Source organism: Lonchura striata, chromosome 2 (assembly GCF_050655825.1).
Source record: "Lonchura striata isolate lonStrDom1 chromosome 2, ASM5065582v1, whole genome shotgun sequence".
Taxonomy (NCBI): domain Eukaryota; kingdom Metazoa; phylum Chordata; class Aves; order Passeriformes; family Estrildidae; genus Lonchura; species Lonchura striata.
In genome coordinates this window covers 73,370,675-73,391,567 of record NC_140704.1, presented here as the reverse complement: position 1 = coordinate 73,391,567, position 20,893 = coordinate 73,370,675, and the positions used below count along the sequence as shown (strand labels likewise).

Genomic DNA, 20,893 nt, shown 5'->3' with positions numbered 1-20,893 from the left:
GCCGTGGAAGCTCTGCTGGATGCTAAGAGGAGCTGAGCGCCGAGCAATAAGATTGAAGCTCTGGGACCTCTTCGTCCTCGCCTCTGTGCTCTCTACCTGCCCTGGAGCAGCCGCGCTGCACGGGCAGCCGAGCTGCAGAGGCTTTAGGCGGGTGGACTTACCCGAGGACAAAGAGTGCGGTTTGGCAGTGGCTCACGAGTTGAGCCTGAAGAAAGGCATCTGCAGCGAGACCACCGGAGGCAGATAGTGGCCGAAAACAAGGCTTCGGGGACGAACTTTGGTTTAACGGGAACACCTAAGCCTCCGGAAGGGCCAAACCGGGAAGGAACATCCCCAGTTTTAGCGCGACTTTTCCATTGAGTCGAGAAGAAGATTCAAGCCATCACCGCCCGGGCCCGGAGGGTAAGGTGGGCTAGACGGGGTGGGGACCGCCCCGACGGACGGCTGGGTTTGCCGCTTTTCTTTTTGCGTTTTAACCCCCGCCTGCGCCCAGACTGGGGCTGTATCCCTGCATGTCCCTGGCAGGCGGGTGGGTTTTCCTTTTCTGGGGGGGGTTAGCACTGAGTGCTATTCTTCGCCCAGTCTTTTGTGGCAACCCATATTAGATCGCTTTTTCTTCCCCTTGAAAATATTGTCTTTTCTATCCTCCCCTCCCCATTCTGGGCTGGACGGAGGGGGTAGAGAAGACACAAGTGGGACATTTAAAGGCGACACATTAACTATGGGAGGGTTGTTAAAAAAGGCCCTTTATACCCACGCATTGCACCAACATCCAGCTGCATCGGGCCTCCCTCCTGTACATTTCCCCTGTTGGCTTCTGTGAAGCTCCCTATGCCCCCATCCCCTCGGACTTTCCTAAACCTTTTCCTATCCTCCCTTGGGGTTTGCTGTGGTCGAGCCGCCCCAAGTGCCCTGCCGGACACTGCTCAAGCCAAGTGCAGTGTACCCAGAACCCCTTTCCAAGATGGCGATGGCCACACCGCTTGGAACCCGCTTTCCTGCCTTGACCTTTTCTTTTCCGCCCCTGGTTTCCCGCCAGTCCCATCTCTCTCCCAATGGCCCTGCACCATCCCTGCACGAGGCTAGTCCCTATTGGGGGAAGCGGGGTTGGATATTCCCCCATCCTTCTTCTGGCTCTTCCTCCGGGGGAAAGGATCGGGAGGGACCTTCTCCCGAGGAAATAGAGTCGAAACCCGGGACTGGGGATCCGTCATCTTGTTTTCCCCCTAAGATGGCGGCATCCTAGTTCACCCCCTATCCTATTCCTTAATGTACCCTACCCAATGTTCCTTTTTATTTAACTACAAATTCCTCTTTTTGCTTTTGATTATTTTTTGAATAATCTGTTGAGTTATATTTTATAGAAAGAAAGATCATCCCGTTTAATTAATACTCAAGATATTATGCCCACCTCTCAAACAAACATTCAAATTGGACAAACCACATCACTGTCCGCTGACCTGACTCTGCTCTGGGAATTTTAAGAAGCTGAACATCGCAAGCGCCGTGACAAATCAAGTTCTAAATCAGATGAAGTCACAAATCCTGCTGTGCTTTGTACCCTTAATTTGGAGTTTCGTTTAGGACAATTTTATATATTCCAGATCAAGTTTTTATATGTTTCATGTGTTGTAAACATAATTAGTTTATCCTTTTTTGATGTCTTTCAACTTATGTCCCTTTAATAATATGTAATGTTACAATTTGACTAAATATGAAGTTGTTTTGTTGTAATTATGATTAAGTTATTCTTTTCTGATGTTTTTCAACTTAAATATTTTTCCCTTATTCTCCTGTTTTTGGGAAATCAGAATTTAGTTATTTGCTGGTCTGTGTTGTGTTTCCGACCATCATTTGCTATATGATTTTACTGTATTTTACTGTGTTTACTGTATTTTTAATGTATTTAGTGTATGAATTTTATATTATTTGTGTGTTATATTAATTTGCTTAAACTGCAGAATTCTCCTTCCTTTTATAAAAAGAAAGGGGGAGATGCGGTGGTGTGTTTCTCTTTAATTTGATATTTGTTCAATATCTGTTCACCCCCCCCATCCCTAATCTCCTCCTCTCCCCAGTTGTCAATCTTCCCTAGCTCTCCCCTAACCCCCTCATCTCCAAGTTGTCAATCCTCCCTTTCCCTGCCCCTTTCCCTGGAACCTTCCCTGTCATCCATCCTAGCCCCCTCCTCTGCTTCCAGATCATTCCCTGTCTATTTAGTGAGGCTCAACACCCTATTGATTACTTTGTGCTATTCCACTCCCTTGCTTCCCCCGATAGGTTTGTCATATGTTAGTCCTGCCCTAAACTCCTCCCCTGCTATTCCCTTATTGGTTGCTGTTCCTATACCCCTCCTCCTGAATTCTTGTATAAAACCTCTGCTCCCGCTCCCGAAGAGGTCTTGGGGCTCACTGAATAAAACCATCCTGTTCACCCCCAAGTCCCGTGTCGCCTTCGTTTGTTCCCGCACCACCGACTGGGACAGCAGAGCTTCGCAGGGGGAGCGGCCGCCCGTTCTCTTCCCTCTCGCCGCCCAGCACGGCACCGCTCAGGGTGCCGCGGCGAGGGGAGCGCATGCCGCGCCACGACAAGAATGATAAAATGACTTGAGGTTAGATTGAATATACCACTTCTCTGGTATTGCTGTGATTAATCTACATCATATTCAGTAGTTCAGATGCAATTCAGGTTGCGACTAGTGAAGTTAGGGTTGTCTAGATAGTTTATAAATTTATAAGTCTAGATAGTTTGAAGTTTATAACAAAAATCATACCAATATATTATTGTTACAAAAACATTCAAGTCAACTCAATGATAAACAGATCAATGATTAAAACAATGATCAAAGTAAAAGTCACAGTCTGGCATTTCTAATTACACTTTTAGGATGGCTCAAATTTTACCTCAGCTCTTTCTCATTACATTTTCTTATGTACCTCATTTATTTTATTACATGTATTTGATTTTCCTACCCAACAGGTCTTCATTCAGAGGCAACTGTTTCTTTACACTAACTGCAATGTACAAAGGACAGCACCGTTTCTCCTATATAGCTGCTGCTACTATATGTAGGCATTCTTATGTGATAACACTCTCCAAATAGAAACAAAAGGAAGATGTAAAAGCAAGCAATAGATAATTTCAGTTCAGCTGTCAGAGACCCTCAGAGCTCAGTGATGTAGGAAGCACAATGATTGTTTTGAAAAACATATCAAAGGCAAAAGGAAAACCTGAATGTGAGAAATGAAGTTGGAAACATGACTTAAGTCTTTAGTTTATGCACATTGCACATAACAGGTGTTAGTTAAAACCAGACTTTAAGTGAGCTGCTCTCCTACCACTTCTTTTTGCTGGATGTTACACTTTTTCACCAGGTGGCAGTATGTACAATTTTCCATTTAGTATCATACTTAATCACTCAGCAGGTGGAAAATTCAAGGCAGAATCTTACCAGCCATCTAGGTTTCCCTAGGTGATGCCAATGTGTGGTTCCTAGACATAAATAACAGTTAGCCTGTGGTGCTACAGAGCCCTCTGGGCCAGCAGTCAGCACTCACTGGGCAAGGTTATCAGGAGCAGATGCTCAGCAGTTGCCATATGCCAGTCCCTGCAGAGCTCACATCATTTTAGACATCAGAAGGTCATGAAAGCCCATTTGCAAAATTGCTGCAAGGATGCACACCATCAGACAGGCAGCTGGCATGTGTAACAGTACGAGAAAAACCAGAAAGTTCAGAATCCCACAGGGCACAAAACTTATCCCTGTAATGCTATGTTTAAACAAACTGACATATTGTAGTCTATGTAGATCATCAATACAAGAAGGTATTGGACTCAAAGAACATACTTTTATATCTCTCTTCTGAGGCTTACAGAAAGTCTCCCATAGAAAAGAGATGCTGAATACAAACCTTGCTATTGTCACAGCTATGCACACAGAAAAGATACTGAAATAAGGCACAGTACTCAATGCAATATTTTGACAATGCAAGCAGTCCAAGGCACAGTGTGTTTGTGTATTCATTCTGGAATGTGTATTCATTCACATTGTATTCATTCTGGAAACAATCTTGTTGCAGAAGCTGAAGACCTGAGGCCAGATAAATGTTCATAATTAATTAATAATCATTGCAGCAGCAAGGGAAATAGGGAGAAAAGTAGACCTGCAAACAAAACTACAGTGGCAGCCCCATATTTAGAAAAAAACCTAGGAGCATATTTACCTTCTCCTGTTCTTGTGTCTCACATTATCCAATGCCCTCTTACACAGATCACTACAGAAATATCCAAATCAGTATATTTTACTAAACTCTCATAGCTTAAACTCATCTTGTCCAAGACTCAAGCCACCACACTTCAGTTTCTTGTGGCTGTGACACACAAGCATGCATATAGCCTGTCCTGTCATTGCTGCGTTAGAGAATAATCTTCAGCAAAGAGTTACAGGAAACAGAAGTGGTGCCTAGGACACCTTAGCCAATCAAGACATAACATTGGCTTAATTGCCAGCATGCTCAAGGGTTCCAAAGCAAGCAAATTTATCTGTCAAAGACCTCCATTGAGCCTGCCACCTACAAGGAAGCAGTAAGATAAGTACATCTGAAGGCTATAAGATGGACTCTTAATCAAGAGGATTCACATTTTCCTTCAATCTACTGCAATGGCACAGATTATTAGTAACTCTACAAGTCTGCAATTCGTTTTGTTATTATAGAATAAACAAACAATACAAGTTAGAGCCAGTAGATCTTGCAGAAGAAATGGTGTGATGTTAGGATTTCACCTTCAGTGACAAATATTTCTGTCCTTGCTCATAGAGAATTACCACTAACATCAGAGGGGAAGACTACCATTAGCAGCAAAGGAGATTTGGAGCAGCAGCAGCACAAGATTGTCCTTCAAAGTGGGAAAAAATCAGTAGACTGGCATTTCCCCAGGGGGAAAAAAAAAAGAAAACCACCAACCTGGTAATAGGAAAATCCTTTTTCAAACCCCCTAAAAAAAAAAATAGGGAAATTACTCACAAATGCCTTCCACTCCTCTGTGTTTTACTCTTACCTCTGTGATGTTTTCTTATATTTTCTCCTGCAGGAAAAGAACAAAATACAACTGAGATGAGAAGTCTTCACAGGCAAGAAGGAAAAAGGAGAGGGTTAGAAATCAGGAGCAATTCAGTGAAGTCACTTCTCCCATAAGATTGTCCCAAACCTGATGTAGCCATTCCCTTCTACTAACCTCAGTGGTGGTTGCTACTAAATTCAGAAGAAAAACTTGTGTTTGCTTATATGCACATACTACCCTTTCTTGTGAGAAAGTGTTGTTGCAACTACAAAAGAAAAAATTCTTATTCTAAATGACTTAACAGGAAGTCCAAGTGTCAGAAATGTACTTGTATTTACTAGTTGTAACGTTTATGTCTCTCATACGCCATATAAGTAAGATAAGATCTGTGAAGATCCCATTAACATGGAGTAATGAAATGTATCCAACCAGATTCTCTGTGGTCAGTCAGTGGAAAACCCCAGTGTTTTTAGAGCAGTCTCTCTCTAAAAAGGAAGTCTAGATCCTAGCAAGTTCTCTACTCCAACAAATTCCAGATACCACATCACAGAGCTTCACTTTGTTGTACCTATCTTGAGACCTTAACCCAGGACTAGGAATGGCAAGAGCAGATAAGCATATAGGACTTCTCTGCCCCCGTGCTTACACCGCATCAGTTACAGCAAAGGCTGTAAACCTCTTACTTGTCTTATCATGGTGGATTTTGTCTTCAACAGCAGGTAATGACACAGGCTGTCAATGCACATAGTAAGGCAATACACAAAACGGCAATATACGCCTTTCTGCATAGTTGTCTGTGTGGCTGTACAGTTACCTGCAGGGGTGTATCAGCATTGTATGTTGTCTGTGAGCTGCTGTTTCTGCAGCTGTCTCCAAAGACTTTGCACAGAGGCTGGCAAAACATGGCATTAATTTACTTGAACTCAGCTCTGTTTTTATGTTCTAAAGTAAAATTAATGATATTTAAACTTCACAAGTAGTGACTGAAACAATTTTCAATGTAGACTGTGATGAGGTGTGCCCTGTTATTTAGCAATATATTAACAGACATTCCCATCACTTTCAATGTGTAGGTAATATTGTTAAAGTAGATGTATGGCTATTAGCATCGAGTTTACTTCTTTCATTTCTGATAGCACTGTACATGGAAAATTGTAGCTAGGGTGGGCCTAAAAAAAGCCAAACAAGGAGTAACTTTATTTACAAATAAGAAACATGGCAAAATGGAATGTAGTGCTATTTTCTACTTAACAAGAGCCATGGATAATGTCTCCTCACTGTAAAATGTTTCATCCAACAAATATCTTTACAAATTGTACTTGTGGTTGTACCCACTTCTATATTCTGACCATGTTGGAATCACAAACATACTAAATAACTACTTGAAAAAATATTTCATTTACAATTTACTGTGTGAAGAATTACTTATTTAAACTTGAAATTATGCAGAGGAGTAAAAGAGAAAATATTCATAGCAGTATCAAGTTTGTAGCTTACTGATGTTAAGAATGTTGACACATAAAAGCAGAAATGCAACTGGACAAATCTTATTCTATGAGATTTTTTCATTTTCATTACAGGAAGATGAAAAGTAGAGCTTTTGTTTGGATTACTGTACATTAGGAATTTTATACTCTGACAAATAAAGACCTTCATTATGTTTTCTGACAAAAAAAATCTGCTGAAAAATAGCCCATCTGATTGGCCAGTCTAATGCACAGTAATTAGAAGATTTTATTTCCAAGAAATATAAATTTGTTGAAGTTTTAAAATGAAATTATTTGCAAGTTTATTCTTTACCCTGAGATGCTGTTATGGTTCATTCCAACACTGTCAAAACTAATTTTACTTTTACTTTTTTTACTTTACTAATTTTACTAATTTCACTATTGGTTAGTGACTTTCATATAATGTTAAAAGTGTTTCTCTTTCAGACATTTGAGCAAAGATAAAATTCATTAACTCCAGTCTTAGGGTGTTGTTTACTTTTGATTAATAGCATGACTTTTCTGATAATTTACACCTTTAGTGTTCCTTTCATTTAAGAATACTTTTAATAGATTAGAAAGCTGTCCTATCACAGATGACAGTATTAGGAAAAAAAGAATTTTCCTAAGTCATAGAAATTTTTAAAAACTTATACACAGTTTTTTATTGTTGTTATTGTTTCCACACCTGCAGTCCAATCACAAATAAATTTTACATGCACCAAATTAGTGACTGCTTTTCCAAGCAGTGACTGAATTTGCAATTTACACTTGATGAGAATATAACTAGAGGAACATTTGTTTATATATTCAGTATCATTACTGCATGCACATGCTTTAAAAGAAACACCATCAGCAAATTCTGATATCCAGGAAAAAAATTCTGTATGCTTGAACTTCCAACATCTCAAAAAATAAGGTCTAACAATGCTACTCGCCACATTATTAAAAAATGGTGTTGATAGCATATAACTTTTCGTGGATAGAATATTCAACTTGTTTTTGGAAACACAGTGTCAACATCTATCTTCTTCATGGTTACAAACCACCACTTAGACATGCCTTCCATTAAAAGAGACCACTGGAAACAAAGGAATTAGAAATTACTTCTTTAATACCACAGGCAGCATCAGAGACTGGCTTGAATCAGCAACCATGTGTGCATTAACAAGAGGAAACTGGAGGGGGCTAGATTTAGGTTTGGTTTGGTTTCCGGTTTTTTTTTGTTGTTTGTTTGTTTTTTGAGGTTGTTTTATTATAAGGAGTTTGTTTGTTTGTTAAAAAATATATATGTTGGACAAGATATCTTGATTTATGTCCCCAGGAGAGTCTATGAAGAGAGGAACTATCTATGAAATTGCTTTTAGCAGATGCTCTAGAATAAACCTAGGAACAGGCACACTTCCAGTCAAACCCAAGGGAATTTTCATTTTTTTTTAACCAACCCAAGCTATATCTCTTTCCCAGGATAGAAAAAATGAGACAGATTTAAAGGAGGTAATGTTACAGATTTCCACATCTGTGAGCCATCCTGTGCTCATGCCTGAAAAGAGGCATATTGATATTATCAAATCTGTGTAAGTTCAGTTTCTTTTCTCAATGCACATGTCATGCTCAGACTGTCACATCCATTCAATTCCTGTTACTTGCTGTGGAATGTATTATTCAGAAGTTTATATTTAGCTTACAATAAAAAAAAATAATTAGAACAAAGTAGGGGTATTTTTCATGCTTAAGAGAATTATCAAGTGACTCACATTAGGTAGGCCCTCTACAACCAGTGTAAACTAAAAAATAACTTCACTGAACTTAATGCAGTTACACTTGCATGAGTATAGTATGAAGTGAGTCAGTCCTAGTCCAAGAAAGCTGCTAGAGCCTAATGGAAAGAAAAAAAAAAAGCAGTAAGACACTTAAAGATAGGTATTTTGTAATTGAAGTGGTAGGTAAAATGAAATTTTTAAACTCAGAAACCATAAAGTTAACAAAAATGTTGAGTTGACTATTTCAGTATCTCCTCTTCTGAGAAGGAATTCTTCTTGTAGCCAGAGAAATAAAGACAACATACTGGCCCAATATAAAATTAGGACATATTTTCGAAGGTATTTAATCTTCAATAAGATGTAGATTGCTATGCTGTATGGCCACAAAATTCCCATTGGAATAAACTGATATAAAAAATTTATCTTTGTGCTTTGATGCCCATCAACTTCTTCAAGGTTGTCTATTCACAGGGTTATGTTTCTAATTTTGCAATTTAATTCCATTGCACCCTCAGCCAAATTGCTTTTCCCTGTATTTCCCCTTCTGGCACTTTCCCATTAATTTATTATCTCTTCAGGGTTTTACACAACAATTCATTACTTGAGCCCAAGTAAAACTGCATTGGAGTTCTGCAAAAATGCCCCTGCCCTTCCTCTGCATCTAGGAACCTGGAAATGAAGAGAATATAATATAAATATGCAAAATCCATGCATGCATTTGGTAGTGATGTTCTCAGACCTTAGTTTTCTGAGAGTTGTGTGAGTCAACTGAGTAGGTACAGAGAGAAGTGAGGACAGAGAGGTTGGGGGAATTAAGTAATTCTGTCAGCTGACTTGGTTTTGCCCCATTATCATACAATTCATAATATCAACTAGCTATATGAATTGCTATTTCACTCCTACACAACCTCTGAAAAATTACCTAAACACTTAATTATTTTTACTCATAATAGTGGTTTGGTTAATATGGTGTTATTCCACATTCATTCCACAGGGTTTGGTATTAATGGCATCTTTTCAGGATATGGATAAACCTGTGGGTGTTGCAGAAGTAATAGAGGGATCTTTGCCTAGTTTCATCCTTGAAAATATATACTAGAATTTGAAAGTAAATCTCATACTCTGCTAGAGATTAGGGGCTATATCTACCCTTGGAAAAAGGCTCTGCAGGCTTCTACCTACCTTCACTGTAGTGATCAGACTTAGGATACCAGCTGGTGGATGTGTGACTGATGGCCTAAGATACAACATTTGAATGCAGATGACACTTTTGAATAGATTGATATTCCCAGTTCAGGAATGAGAAGTGTGAGAAACTCTCCTTAGGCTGCTGAGACAGTGGAATGGCTCAATTTTAAGGCTGAAGCTCACAATAAGCACTCACAGTGGCTTCATCTAATGTGTTTTGTTTTGCTTGGCTGTTGCAATAAGTTCAGAGGGTACACATAGTTGGTCACAGCAATTGGATCTTTTGAAGTCCCTAAAACTCAGTGACCTGTGCTCTCTTTGTACCTCCAGTTGAGAGTGCAGAAGCCTAGATCTAGCATAGCATGTGTTTTTGGGCTGGATCTGTGTTTCTTACTGAAAAAAGAGGGCAACAACTTTTTAGGGCACCAATAGACTAGCAAAAAATGAATCTGCTGCAGTGGTTTAAAAAGTTATTGCCAGCAGCTGCCTTGTATGCAGTGCCCTGCCACAGGTCCTCACCCCCACAGCCTGGCTCGCAGACATGAGCACACCTCCAAACATCAGTTGCCTCCATGCAAGGTTCAACCTTTTGGCTTAAACTGCCAACAATGGTGACTTTTAGCAAAGATGTCAGATTTTGTCTGTCATATCTGAAATACATTCCTTAGTGGCCACTCTGCAGAGAAGAAAAACTACCAGTACATGAACTCCTTCAGCTGATGCAGCAAGCCTCATCAGAGCTTGCATGCCATACCCTTAGTGTTGCCACTGACATTCTAAAGCATGCCTGAAGAGGATCATTTTGCAAAAGCTACTTCTTCAGAGGAACTACAATTGTTTAGGAAAATAGTTGCCACAAGCTAAAATTGGTTGTTCATAGGCTCAAGGAGAAAGAGATATTTTTCTTCCTATATTTAAAAAGCTTTATAATTAGCATCTGTAAGATATGAGGAGAAAGCTTAGTCATCTGTTAACAAAAGCACACAATAATGTCCTTTAATAGTGGAATCCCACTACATCCATAGCTCACACAAGCTAGAGTTAATAATCTCTGCTTCCCTGCAGGGCTCCTATGACCAACTCATTTGGGAAAAAAAAGCCACCTTACTGGAGTGAAATATCCATATCATAACACACACATTCTCTCAGGTCCTTTTTCTTTCTTTCCTGCCGGAGATGGGTTTCTTGATATTAAAATTAGTATTAAGATAGCACTACTAAAATCCTGTTTTGTAGTTTAGCAAACCAACAGTGAAACAATGAAATTTGGCAAAAGAGAAAAATGTCTGTCTACAAAAATCTGGAAGATTTTTTTCTGCTCCTTTTTTACCCATTGGTGAATCTATGTTTTTTTGAATTACCTCCCTCCACTACATTTTTCTGTAATGTTTACTGCTCTTGCCCCCAGTCCCTTCCAACTAATGGGTCCAGAATTTCCAAGATTTTCCCTTGGCGACCATGTCTAGACAGAAGGATTTAAGAGCATTTCCCAGCTCGCAAGCTCAGGTGCCATCTTGTGTATCACAGTGGCATAGTAGTTTGGGATAGGCATTGTCCCTTTGTGCATCACTCCAAAGGAGAGGCGGCTGGAGGCTGAGATCAAGCTGACTGGCAGGATCACTTAAATAAATTGAAAATATTCTCTCTCAGCAGCTCAATATTCTCAATCACGCAGTGCATTACCAAATAATCATCACCACAGGATTAGAGATGCATTTATGTTACATTACCAAAGTCTATATTAATAACTAAGTATAAATAAACTCCCAAAACCCCAATCTCACAGTACACACTACAGCATCTGGCAAAGCACAGGATCCCATGGGAGCCTTGACCAGAATTCATGGAAATATGTTGAGATGACCAGACTTTACTGATAGTATAATGCCATCAGTTCCTGACAGGTTTTTAAATCTTTAGTTTAAACAGAATTATGCCCTTTCTTGCTTTACTCACACTTCAGTCAATAATAGCAAAAAAATTTTATTTTTTCTGCCACATAGGCTGTTTTTCAGAATACTGTGCTAAGTTAAAAACAATACAATCTCAGAGGAGCAGAGGAGAGGAAACAGTAAGAAATGGGTGAGGAAAGAAGGTAAAATTTCAGCTGATACTTGAAATTTGATGGAGGGTTTATGTGGATTTTTTTAAAAACAAGGAAATAATTTAAAATTGAGCCCTGAACTACATGGGGACATCCTGAAATCATGAGAGGCAGAGGCAGTCACTTATCTCATTTGAAGTAGATTAGAAAAGCCTGTGTGCTTCAAAGTATGGGTATGCGTGGTGAAGGTACACAAAGAAAATAAGTGCTCACAACCTCAAACTGATAGAATTATTTCAACAGAAATGGAAACAAGACAGGTGAGAAACACAACAGGTCACAGTTAATAAATAACATACGTAAGTAATTCAAAGCTAGAAAATATAGTCTGATTTTGTCCAAGAAAAATACTATTTTAATAAACTTTAGTTAATCTGGCTGACCATTGAATTTCACCTGTCTAACTATCAAGTTTTCTAAAGAACAACAAAAAAGAAACTTACAGCTTTATCTCTAAAAATTATTGCAATCATTAGTGCATATGATCAAATTCTTCTTACAAAATAGCCTCTGTGATCACAGTCAGCCAGGAATTTCTTCTGCAGTACATGCTCAGGAGAGCTGAAATCCCTTCTCTACACATTTAGTAAAGAGTGAACAGAGCCTAGAGGTATTACAAATGGGTGTTATGGATATGATCTGAGTAGACTGAGTTTAACGATGTTATTATACTATATGCTGTCTTGAGAGCTGATGATCTTTAATTGCACTTAAGTACAAATTCTTTCATTTTTCACAATGAGTGCTGGGCACCAGCTCCCTAGCAAAGCAGGATTCAAGAATGGAGAGGGGGAAAGAAGAAGGGGGAAAGGAGACCTGTAAGAAGGGAGTTGCTTTTGAGATCTGTTCCTGCTGATAATAAAGATATAACTGACTTGAACTATTTGGCACTACAAACTTGACCCATGCCTTGATCTTATCTCCCAAGGCTAGTGTAAAATCAACTCTGCTGACCTTGGACAGAACTATATACAATTATAATACTTTTATTCAAGTAGTACTGTGAGAGTTGTATTAGTTAAAGGTACCTTCTCTTCCACTGACATAAAAGTGATTTATGACCAGTTGACATAATTTTGTTTAGCTTCATTTCAACAAAGTGTGAAAAAAATGCATATAATATGATTGGCTCTTCGCAAATATTAAAATGAATACTATATATGTCATGTTTGAATGTAATGTTGCATTAAACCTTTTTTAGTAATGATGTGTTAGTCTTTTTTAAGTAGTGTGGTAAATAGAGTTTTAGGCTATAGCATCATATTAAAATAGAAGCTATGTGATGTAAGATACCTTTTTGTGACCAGCACACAGAATGGATAAGATAACTAAGAAATTCTTCACATAGAGATAACAGCAACAGGACACCCAAAAATTCCAAGATGGTGTTTTATGGCCTCTTTATCAGACCATGCCTGACTTCTTCTAGACACCCCGGAGCTGAAAGGATTGATTTACAGGATGAGGGAAGAGTTGACAGAAAACAGAAAAATTCCTAATTTGAAAGGAATATTTGTGTCATGTATGAGACATATGAATATGCAAGGGGCAATGGCTTTTAAGGATTATTCCTTTGTTAGCAGACATGCTTTCTTGAGCAAAGCATCCGGGCATCCATAATTCTTTGTTTTTCATTGTTCTTTATTGTCCTAATACTCATTGTCCAAATTATTATTGCTCTAATTTTTATTACCGTGTTTTTAAAAACTATTTTATTACTATTAAACTTTTAAAATTTTAAAACAAATGATTGGCATTTTTCATAAAAGGAAAATCAAGGCTTGCTCAAACTTTGATAAGTAACACCAGCTATCAGAAGAAGAAAGTTAACTTCAGTGTATTTTTCCATGGCACATTATGTATACTGAAAGAGGCGAAAAAGCAACATAGGAAAGGTTTACTTAATTGATCAGTATTGAATACTGTATGCTTAGGATAGTTTTGAGCAAGACAGTCTGAAGTACAAGGATCTGCAAGGAGCAGAGGAAACACTGCAGGGACAACTTAGTGCTTCAGCTGTATCACCAAAGTTTTCAGTACCACCAAATCAGAAGGGTAAATTCAAATTCACTAGTGAAATGGCTTTGTATTGGAAAATAGACCTGACTGGGCTTTTGATTTCTCAACTACAAAAGAAGTCAGCAAATTTTGTTTTAAAAACTTCTAAAAATATTATTTCACTCATATAGATTTTGTACATAGCCAGTACAACTACTGACATTTTGAGGTTCTTCCTCAGTTTTCCATCATTTCTCATGCAAAAGATGAAACCAAAACCATAAACAAAGAAAAAGAACCACAACAGCTAAAAGCTCCTTCTATAGTATTTGGTGTGAATTCAGCTGAAGAAAAATATGAAGTAAAAAGGAAAATTAGTCTGTTTCTGAAAATCTAACCCTTTGAAAGAATGTGATCTACTGCTCATTCTGCTTTTTCACAGCACACGACAAGCAAATTCTCTTGTAGTTCATGCAAATCACATTCTCAAGAGAGTGCAGACTCATAAAAATCCAGTTACAGGAAAAATCCAGTTACATTTCAGGGAAATAAAGTCCTATGGTCTAAAAAGAATACAGAGCAGTTCTCAGTATTCATCCTTCAGAAGTAAAAAAAAAAAGTCAAACCATTATAGTATATGGCCTTCACATATTTATTATTGGAAATATATATATATATTTAGCCTGTCTGAATTCTACTATCTAGCTGGCTGTTACATTGTGCTCATGGGCATTCTGTTCCCCATTCTCCAAGACCCTGTGACTCTGATCAGATAACCCTGGACCCCTCCTTCCTGCCCTGACAGGGTTGGCGGAGAGCCAAAGAAGCCCTCTCTTTCCAAAGTCTAGATAAACCCCTGACATTTCCTGTTTGTCCTCTTTGCCCTGCTCTCCCCATGAACATCACAGAATAAAGAAAGCTGAAACCAACATATATGGGGGTAAGAGCCTCTTTTGGAAATCTTTGCCATCTCTTGATATTCCTCCCCTCAAAGCCTCAGATCTTGGGGCTAGCCTGATAATTTAGGGGCTGAGAGGGGGGAAACATCAGCTGGCCACTATAAATTACTTAAGGAACTTTTAGCTTTGAAGTTAGTAAAGGTGGTGACCTGCCAAGTACAAGATGTTTGGAACTTCAACATGCTTATTCTGTAGTCTCTCCCACTGAAAGACAATGCGGCACTTAGTGCACAATAGGACCAGAAGAGCTAAGAGGGAAGAATACCCTTCAGCCACTGTTTGGAGCATAAATGTGCTTCACAGTGTGTTTACTTGGAACAACTGATGTCAATGTGTGGGATGCCTTTTCCTTGCTAGTAAAATGTCTCAGAAAAAGGAGATACACAGTCTTTACTGGGCTTCCTTTAGCTATATTTAGCTGTTCATTTCACTAAGAAGAAAGTAATGAAAATGAATCAACAAGGAGTGTACTGGGAATAAGACACAGCAGAACTTTGCAGAGCACACATATATATGCAATATTGATGTGTCATGATGTGTCATGAAGTTAATACTGTTTAGCAGGAACTCCACTGTCCCAGTGGCAAAAAGGTGTTAAACCTGTCTGAAAAGAAACTAGCATGTAGAGGTTAAAAACTTACTTTAATCATTGCTACCATGTAAAACTAACATATTCAGAGTCTGTAGGAGCCAGCTGTCAGCTGTCCAGCTTTTCTTGTGCAGGATGGCTCTGTGAAGTTATAGCATGTATGAAAATGGGGAGGGGGGAATCATTCTTCATATTCTGGGCAAAATATGAAGACAGGAAACATCGACTGGAATTACATCAGGCCACACAAGCTGTGTGCATAAAGTCACTAAACAAATTTGCATCTAGCCCTAAGCTTCAGTAAATCTATTTGTTGCTACTTTTAGATCTAAATGTTGTCTGTTACTGTTTCCCCCTCCAATCTTCCTCCCCCCAAACACAACCTACCCTTCTGTTTGTTAACATCTGTTAACAGCTGGTATGACGCAGAATTTTAAATCTCATGTGTTTGTGCCAGATCCTTTCCTGACTCTGGGTTACAATCTAAAGCACTTGGATTACTGTTGAAGCCTAAACACTGGGAGAAAAAGTTTCTACACAAAGAGGAAGTGTTCCCTTTCCAAAAGAAGGTTCACTTCCCCATCCCCACATCCAAACTTTCCCCTCCTTCAGCACCATGGTAGACTTTGAAAATTTTTCAAGCCTTTTAGCAACACTAATTTGTGACTGCTAATTTGTGACAACATTAATTTGTAACACTCATGACTGCTGCTGTCCTGATGATGCTTCTTCACTATCAGGCCATATATTAAATGTCACTCTTAGGAAAATGCAACTTTTAAACTTCTCATGGAGAGCTGTCCTGGGTTGACTGTATGATGCCTTTATCCCCAATCGTCTGCCCTGTTCATGTTGAATAATAAGTTCTACACCTTTAAGACTTGTTCCAGAAGGGAAGGAGTGGGGGGAAGAAGTGCGGAGTTTGTTTTCAAGAACTGCACTCACTCCTCCACATTCCTGCTCCTGGACTGAGTTGTCTGCGTCCAGACGGACAACGAGACGGAGCTCTCCGTTGGGTTTTTTTCCCTTAGTCTAGTTAGTTTTAGCTAGCTGAGGCAAAGTTCCCTGGACTGTGTTTTTTTTCCCTTTCTCTGGACCTGCTCTGAACTGAACACGAGGAGAGCAGCAGCAGCTCACACCTGTGGCCCAGTGGGCCAGGCCTGGGCCGTGGCATTTCCAGCGCTGGAGGGACGGATCAGAGACTGAGTGAACCTAGCTGCAACCTGAGGGATTTTTTCTGAGATTGTCTCTCTTGGAGTGGCAAGAAGTTTTGTTGTTTAATATTGTCTAAGTTTGCTAGTTTAATAAACAGGTTTTTTCCACTTTTCTCCAAAGAGGTATCTTTCCCGAACTGGTTGGGGGGAGGGGCCGATTGAATCTGCTTTCCTGAAAGAACCCTTTTGGGGGGTCTTTCCTCAAATTTGCCCTGAACCAGGACAAGAGCCAATGCTCTTTTTCTAGGCTTCCTAGAACTCAGCACATCTTCAGGAGCAGAGACATTACAGAGGAAAGTAATGTGAATGATGATGGGTTTCTGGGATAGCTAGCAAACACTTCTCTGTGTTTGTAGAGAAGTGGTTTCACAGAGGCTCCTATCTCCAAAATTAATGCTTGCAGCAGGTTTCATCATCTTTTTCAGGATGCCTGCTGCTCTGTTCACACCATTTCTGTATCACTACAACATTATTTTCTGCAGAGTAAAGAAAATTGCCCATCTTTTGTTCCTCCCCTCCCTAGGCATAAATGCCAGATGTGATGACACACAGCTGGCTCCATTGAATTAGACATGAAGGTAAAGAGAAGAAAGTGAGGAAGGTGACTATTCCATCTGCAAGGTTAAAAATACTGTCCTGTGATCTCAACATAGGAATATTTTGCCACACAGGAGGAAATTTTGGGAGAGAGAACTGGGATGGGCAGATGAGTAGATGGGAACAGGTTCTGAGCATGTTCACAGAGAATGAAGGAAGTTGTGCAAGATTTTATTTCTTAAGACCCCACTCCATCCTGCTACCAGCTGTCTCACAAGTATCTAGATGGTACAGAAACCATAGGGGAAGGAGTGGGATATGTCTCCAGAAGCCCCAGATAGAAAGATATATTTAAATAAGTAAGTCCTGTCCTTTCTGTATACTGGGTGCTATGGTTGAGACAGCAAATCTAGCTTTTAAAAGTTTGCTTGCTGTAAGGGAGGAGTCAAGTTCCATGCCTCTGGCTCAGAAGAGGAGAAGATATGCCTTCATAAGGTAAATATGTTAGGTTATTCAAACTGAAATTTGACATTTCACAGAATGTGAGGCTAGGTGGGACCATATTATAATTTTCTTCAAGTTATTCAGCATATTTACATAACTCAGGAATTTCATTCTTCTTCATTTGTAAGGTATTCACTGCAGTACAGCTAATTAGAAACAAGTATTTTAGAGATCGTTGAGCATTTATGCAAAAGCCTTTCTCAGAAAAACACTTTGAAGACACTCCCTGTACATTTAGAATTGCCTCTACTCATCCAGTCAAACTGCATCCAAATCAGTGGGCTCTCTGCACATATAAAACTAGTGTAATGAGAGAAAGCATTAATGGGAACACATGGGAGGAAGAATTATGACAGATAGTACAACAAAAATGTGGCTGAGGTACCAAATAATTTTCCCCTTCCATTAACGAAACAAAGCAATGGCATCCTGAAGAAGACATCCTCATTCTTCGGAACAAGGACATGCTTAGAAGGTAACACAGAAACAGTATTTTGGGCAGCAATTCCAACCAGTGGGGTTCCTGCAGAAACCAGACTTTCCTACAAGGCCTTCACTAGAATCTGAGAGACACAAAAAATATTACAGATGGGTCACATTTTCAAATTACTTTAAAGGTAGTCCTTGTCCCTGTGATTTTCACCAGAACTCAAACTCCTAAATGTCTTGCATATATGTTGTGCTGCAAACTATTTCAATCTGCAAGTAAATAAATCTAACAAGTGTTTACATGTGGGAATCTGAAGAACTCACAGGATTATCTCTTTTCTCACCATCACTTTTTTCCTTAGTTTCTATTTTTAAAATGCTCTTTCTGGTTGTCCTCACCAACCTTTTTATGCATCAGTATGCTTTTTTGTAGATGATCTCCAAATTCTCCCTTCCCAGTCTCAATTTGCACAGCTTCCTTACCTTTTACTTTTCAAGCACATCTGAAAAAGGAGAATTCTTCCATCTGGCTATAGGTGTTCCTGCTGCATCAATATGTGTAGAGAAGCATATCTGAAATGTTTATTCAGACTCATTGCTTAACAGACACTAGTAGCTGCTTATTACTACTGAATCCCTGAAAACCAGCTGCTCCACAAGAGGCATGGGAGGAAATGTGATTTGAGCATCATTTACAGCAACCATCTGAACTGCTCAGCCTCAAAAGGGTGCTCTTCTTCTGTTCCTTGGCCCTTCCTGCCACAGATGAAGCTCAAGGGCACTGTATAGCCTTAGCTATTAAAAATTGCATAGATCTTACATCCAACTTGTGCTAATCTTGGTGTTGAAATGAGCTTTGTACCAAGCCAGGATTCATGCTACGGATAGATGTTGTGAAACTTTCTGTCTTGGCTAGGAGTTTTGTGCATGAAGAGTATCTATTTCTATAAGAGTAAGAAATCACTCCTAAAGTGATGACATAGCTATTGCCATAGGACCCAAACAACACAAATAGCCATTCAGGATGTTTGTACATACATTGATGTAATACATTTCTATATGCATCTTAATAACTAAACTGTCTCCTACATCTCTCTTGACAAGTAAGACCCTGGCAATCTTTTCCTGCTGCCTACCTAAGCTCATGTGATCTCCTGCATCCCACATAACTGAGTGACAGGCATAGAAGTCCTCCCAAAGAAGGCAAGTGAGACTACTGTGACATGAATTGGAATGCTTGGCAGAGACAAAGCATTTCAAACATCTCCGTGACAACCATACAGATCCATTTCTTACCAAGAACTCTGCACCCACCTTCTTGGCCAGGAAAATTCAAAAGTCCCCAATATCCACCTTATCAATTGTTTTGAGGAATCCTGACTTCACTGAAGTCAATTTGTTGAGTTAATTACAATGAGTTTTATCAGAGTTTTAGTTGCATTCTTGATCTATTGCAAAATTTTAGTTCCGGTTTCTTTCTATTTATAATCAACTTCAAATTTAATCTGCTTTTCAAATATCCAAGGCAGTTCCAAACAAATTTTCACAAAGGTTTGGGTCTGCAGGAGAAAAGACTATTGCTTGTCTACAATTCAGATTTCAGCACAATTATGGGTGGAAAACTGTCAGGAAGTTTTTGTGCCATCATGGGGTTAAATTTTTCTTAAGCTATGAATTATTTTAAAAACCTAGCTTTGTCAAAGAAAACAAAGAAAAAAACAAAACAAAACAAAACAAAACAAAACAAAAACCCAAAAAAACCCACCAGGAACTGCATTCTAATTTCACCCCTGAAAACACATTGGTATTAATGCTTTCTAGTATAGCACAGTTCAGGAAATCAGAAACAGAAGCTTTATGAATCCTTATGGAAAAAGCCCTTCTAGACAAGCCCTGTGTTATCCAGATTCTCAGTATTTTGAGAGCAATTTGCAGTTGTAGAGGTTTCACTGTTTCTGTAGTATTTACTGGGTCAGCCCTAATATGTGAACCTTAAGCTTTCCTCACCTACCAGTCAGGATAAGAATCACACCTTTTCTAGGATTTTGAAGAGGCTGAAGTGATTTTTGAGGAAATAAGACAAAAGGACTGGAACTGGAAAATTCTGTGTGAGTTTCAGGAAGAAACAGAAACACAATAAATAAAAATCCTTTCAAGGTCTGAGTTGGATTTAATACAGTGTGTGAATCCACCAAAAGCTGTCAGATTGGGAGAGTACCTCTCACAGCTTTTAAAACCCACACAGAGGATTTTTCAGTGATATATTCCATCTGGTTTTGCTTCTTTCTGTATGGACTCCTGTCCCACCAAGACAGCCTTTTAAAAGAATTCCAGATAAAGACTTTTAGTTTCACTTTGACTTAAGGTTTAAATTAATCTTTGTAAACATAACTTTTTTCATTTCTTGCAGGACTGCAAGCTTTATAACAGTGATACTTAAAAAGCACTGAAATTAATATTATAAAGGGAGACCCCCTTATTCTCTGACAGATTGTGGTGTTTGTATTACCTTTTGGGCTTGAAATGAATGTATTTCATTTGTACTATCCTCAGAAGAATAAAAGCTCTTTTATAATTATGAAAAAAACCAAAGTTTGTATTATTGTTTGGTCAACGTTTTACTATTAAACACAAACTCATATATCTTTCATTACCTACAGGACTCATATATTGACTTAAGATTCAAAAGAAAATCTGTCGTGGAACAAAGTAACAGAAGGACTCTAGCAAAATGTATCAGTTTACTAAATAAATACAACTACAAACACCATCAGTTTTTATTGCCTTTTTCTGAAGGTTCTGTTCTTCTACTTATTTGAATATATTCTCTCCTCTGTCCATTTGTCAGACATGAGACTAGAAGGTGGCAACACCACTACTAACTTACATGTTAGTCTACTGGTAAAATTGAGCCCTTCTTCACTCTACATGAAGAACAATATTTTGGATCAACCAGACCCTGGCAAACTCTAAAACTAATCAAGACATCCATACCCACAGCTCACCCAAACCAGGAATTTCTAAGCTGCACTGCTGCCTCCAGTACATACCAAATATCCT

The 20,893-nt window shown here is 39.0% G+C and overlaps 1 protein-coding gene across 1 annotated transcript in view; it reads right to left on the bottom strand.

Annotated features, from left to right (window-relative positions):
• Positions 1 to 20,893, bottom strand: part of PDE1C (phosphodiesterase 1C) — a 188,381-nt gene that overhangs the window by 158,322 nt on the left and 9,166 nt on the right. Inside the window, exon 2 of the mRNA XM_021540500.4 lies at positions 5,059 to 5,085. Within this exon, the coding sequence (XP_021396175.3) occupies positions 5,059 to 5,085 (27 nt within the window). The remainder of the gene's footprint in view (positions 1 to 5,058; positions 5,086 to 20,893) is intronic.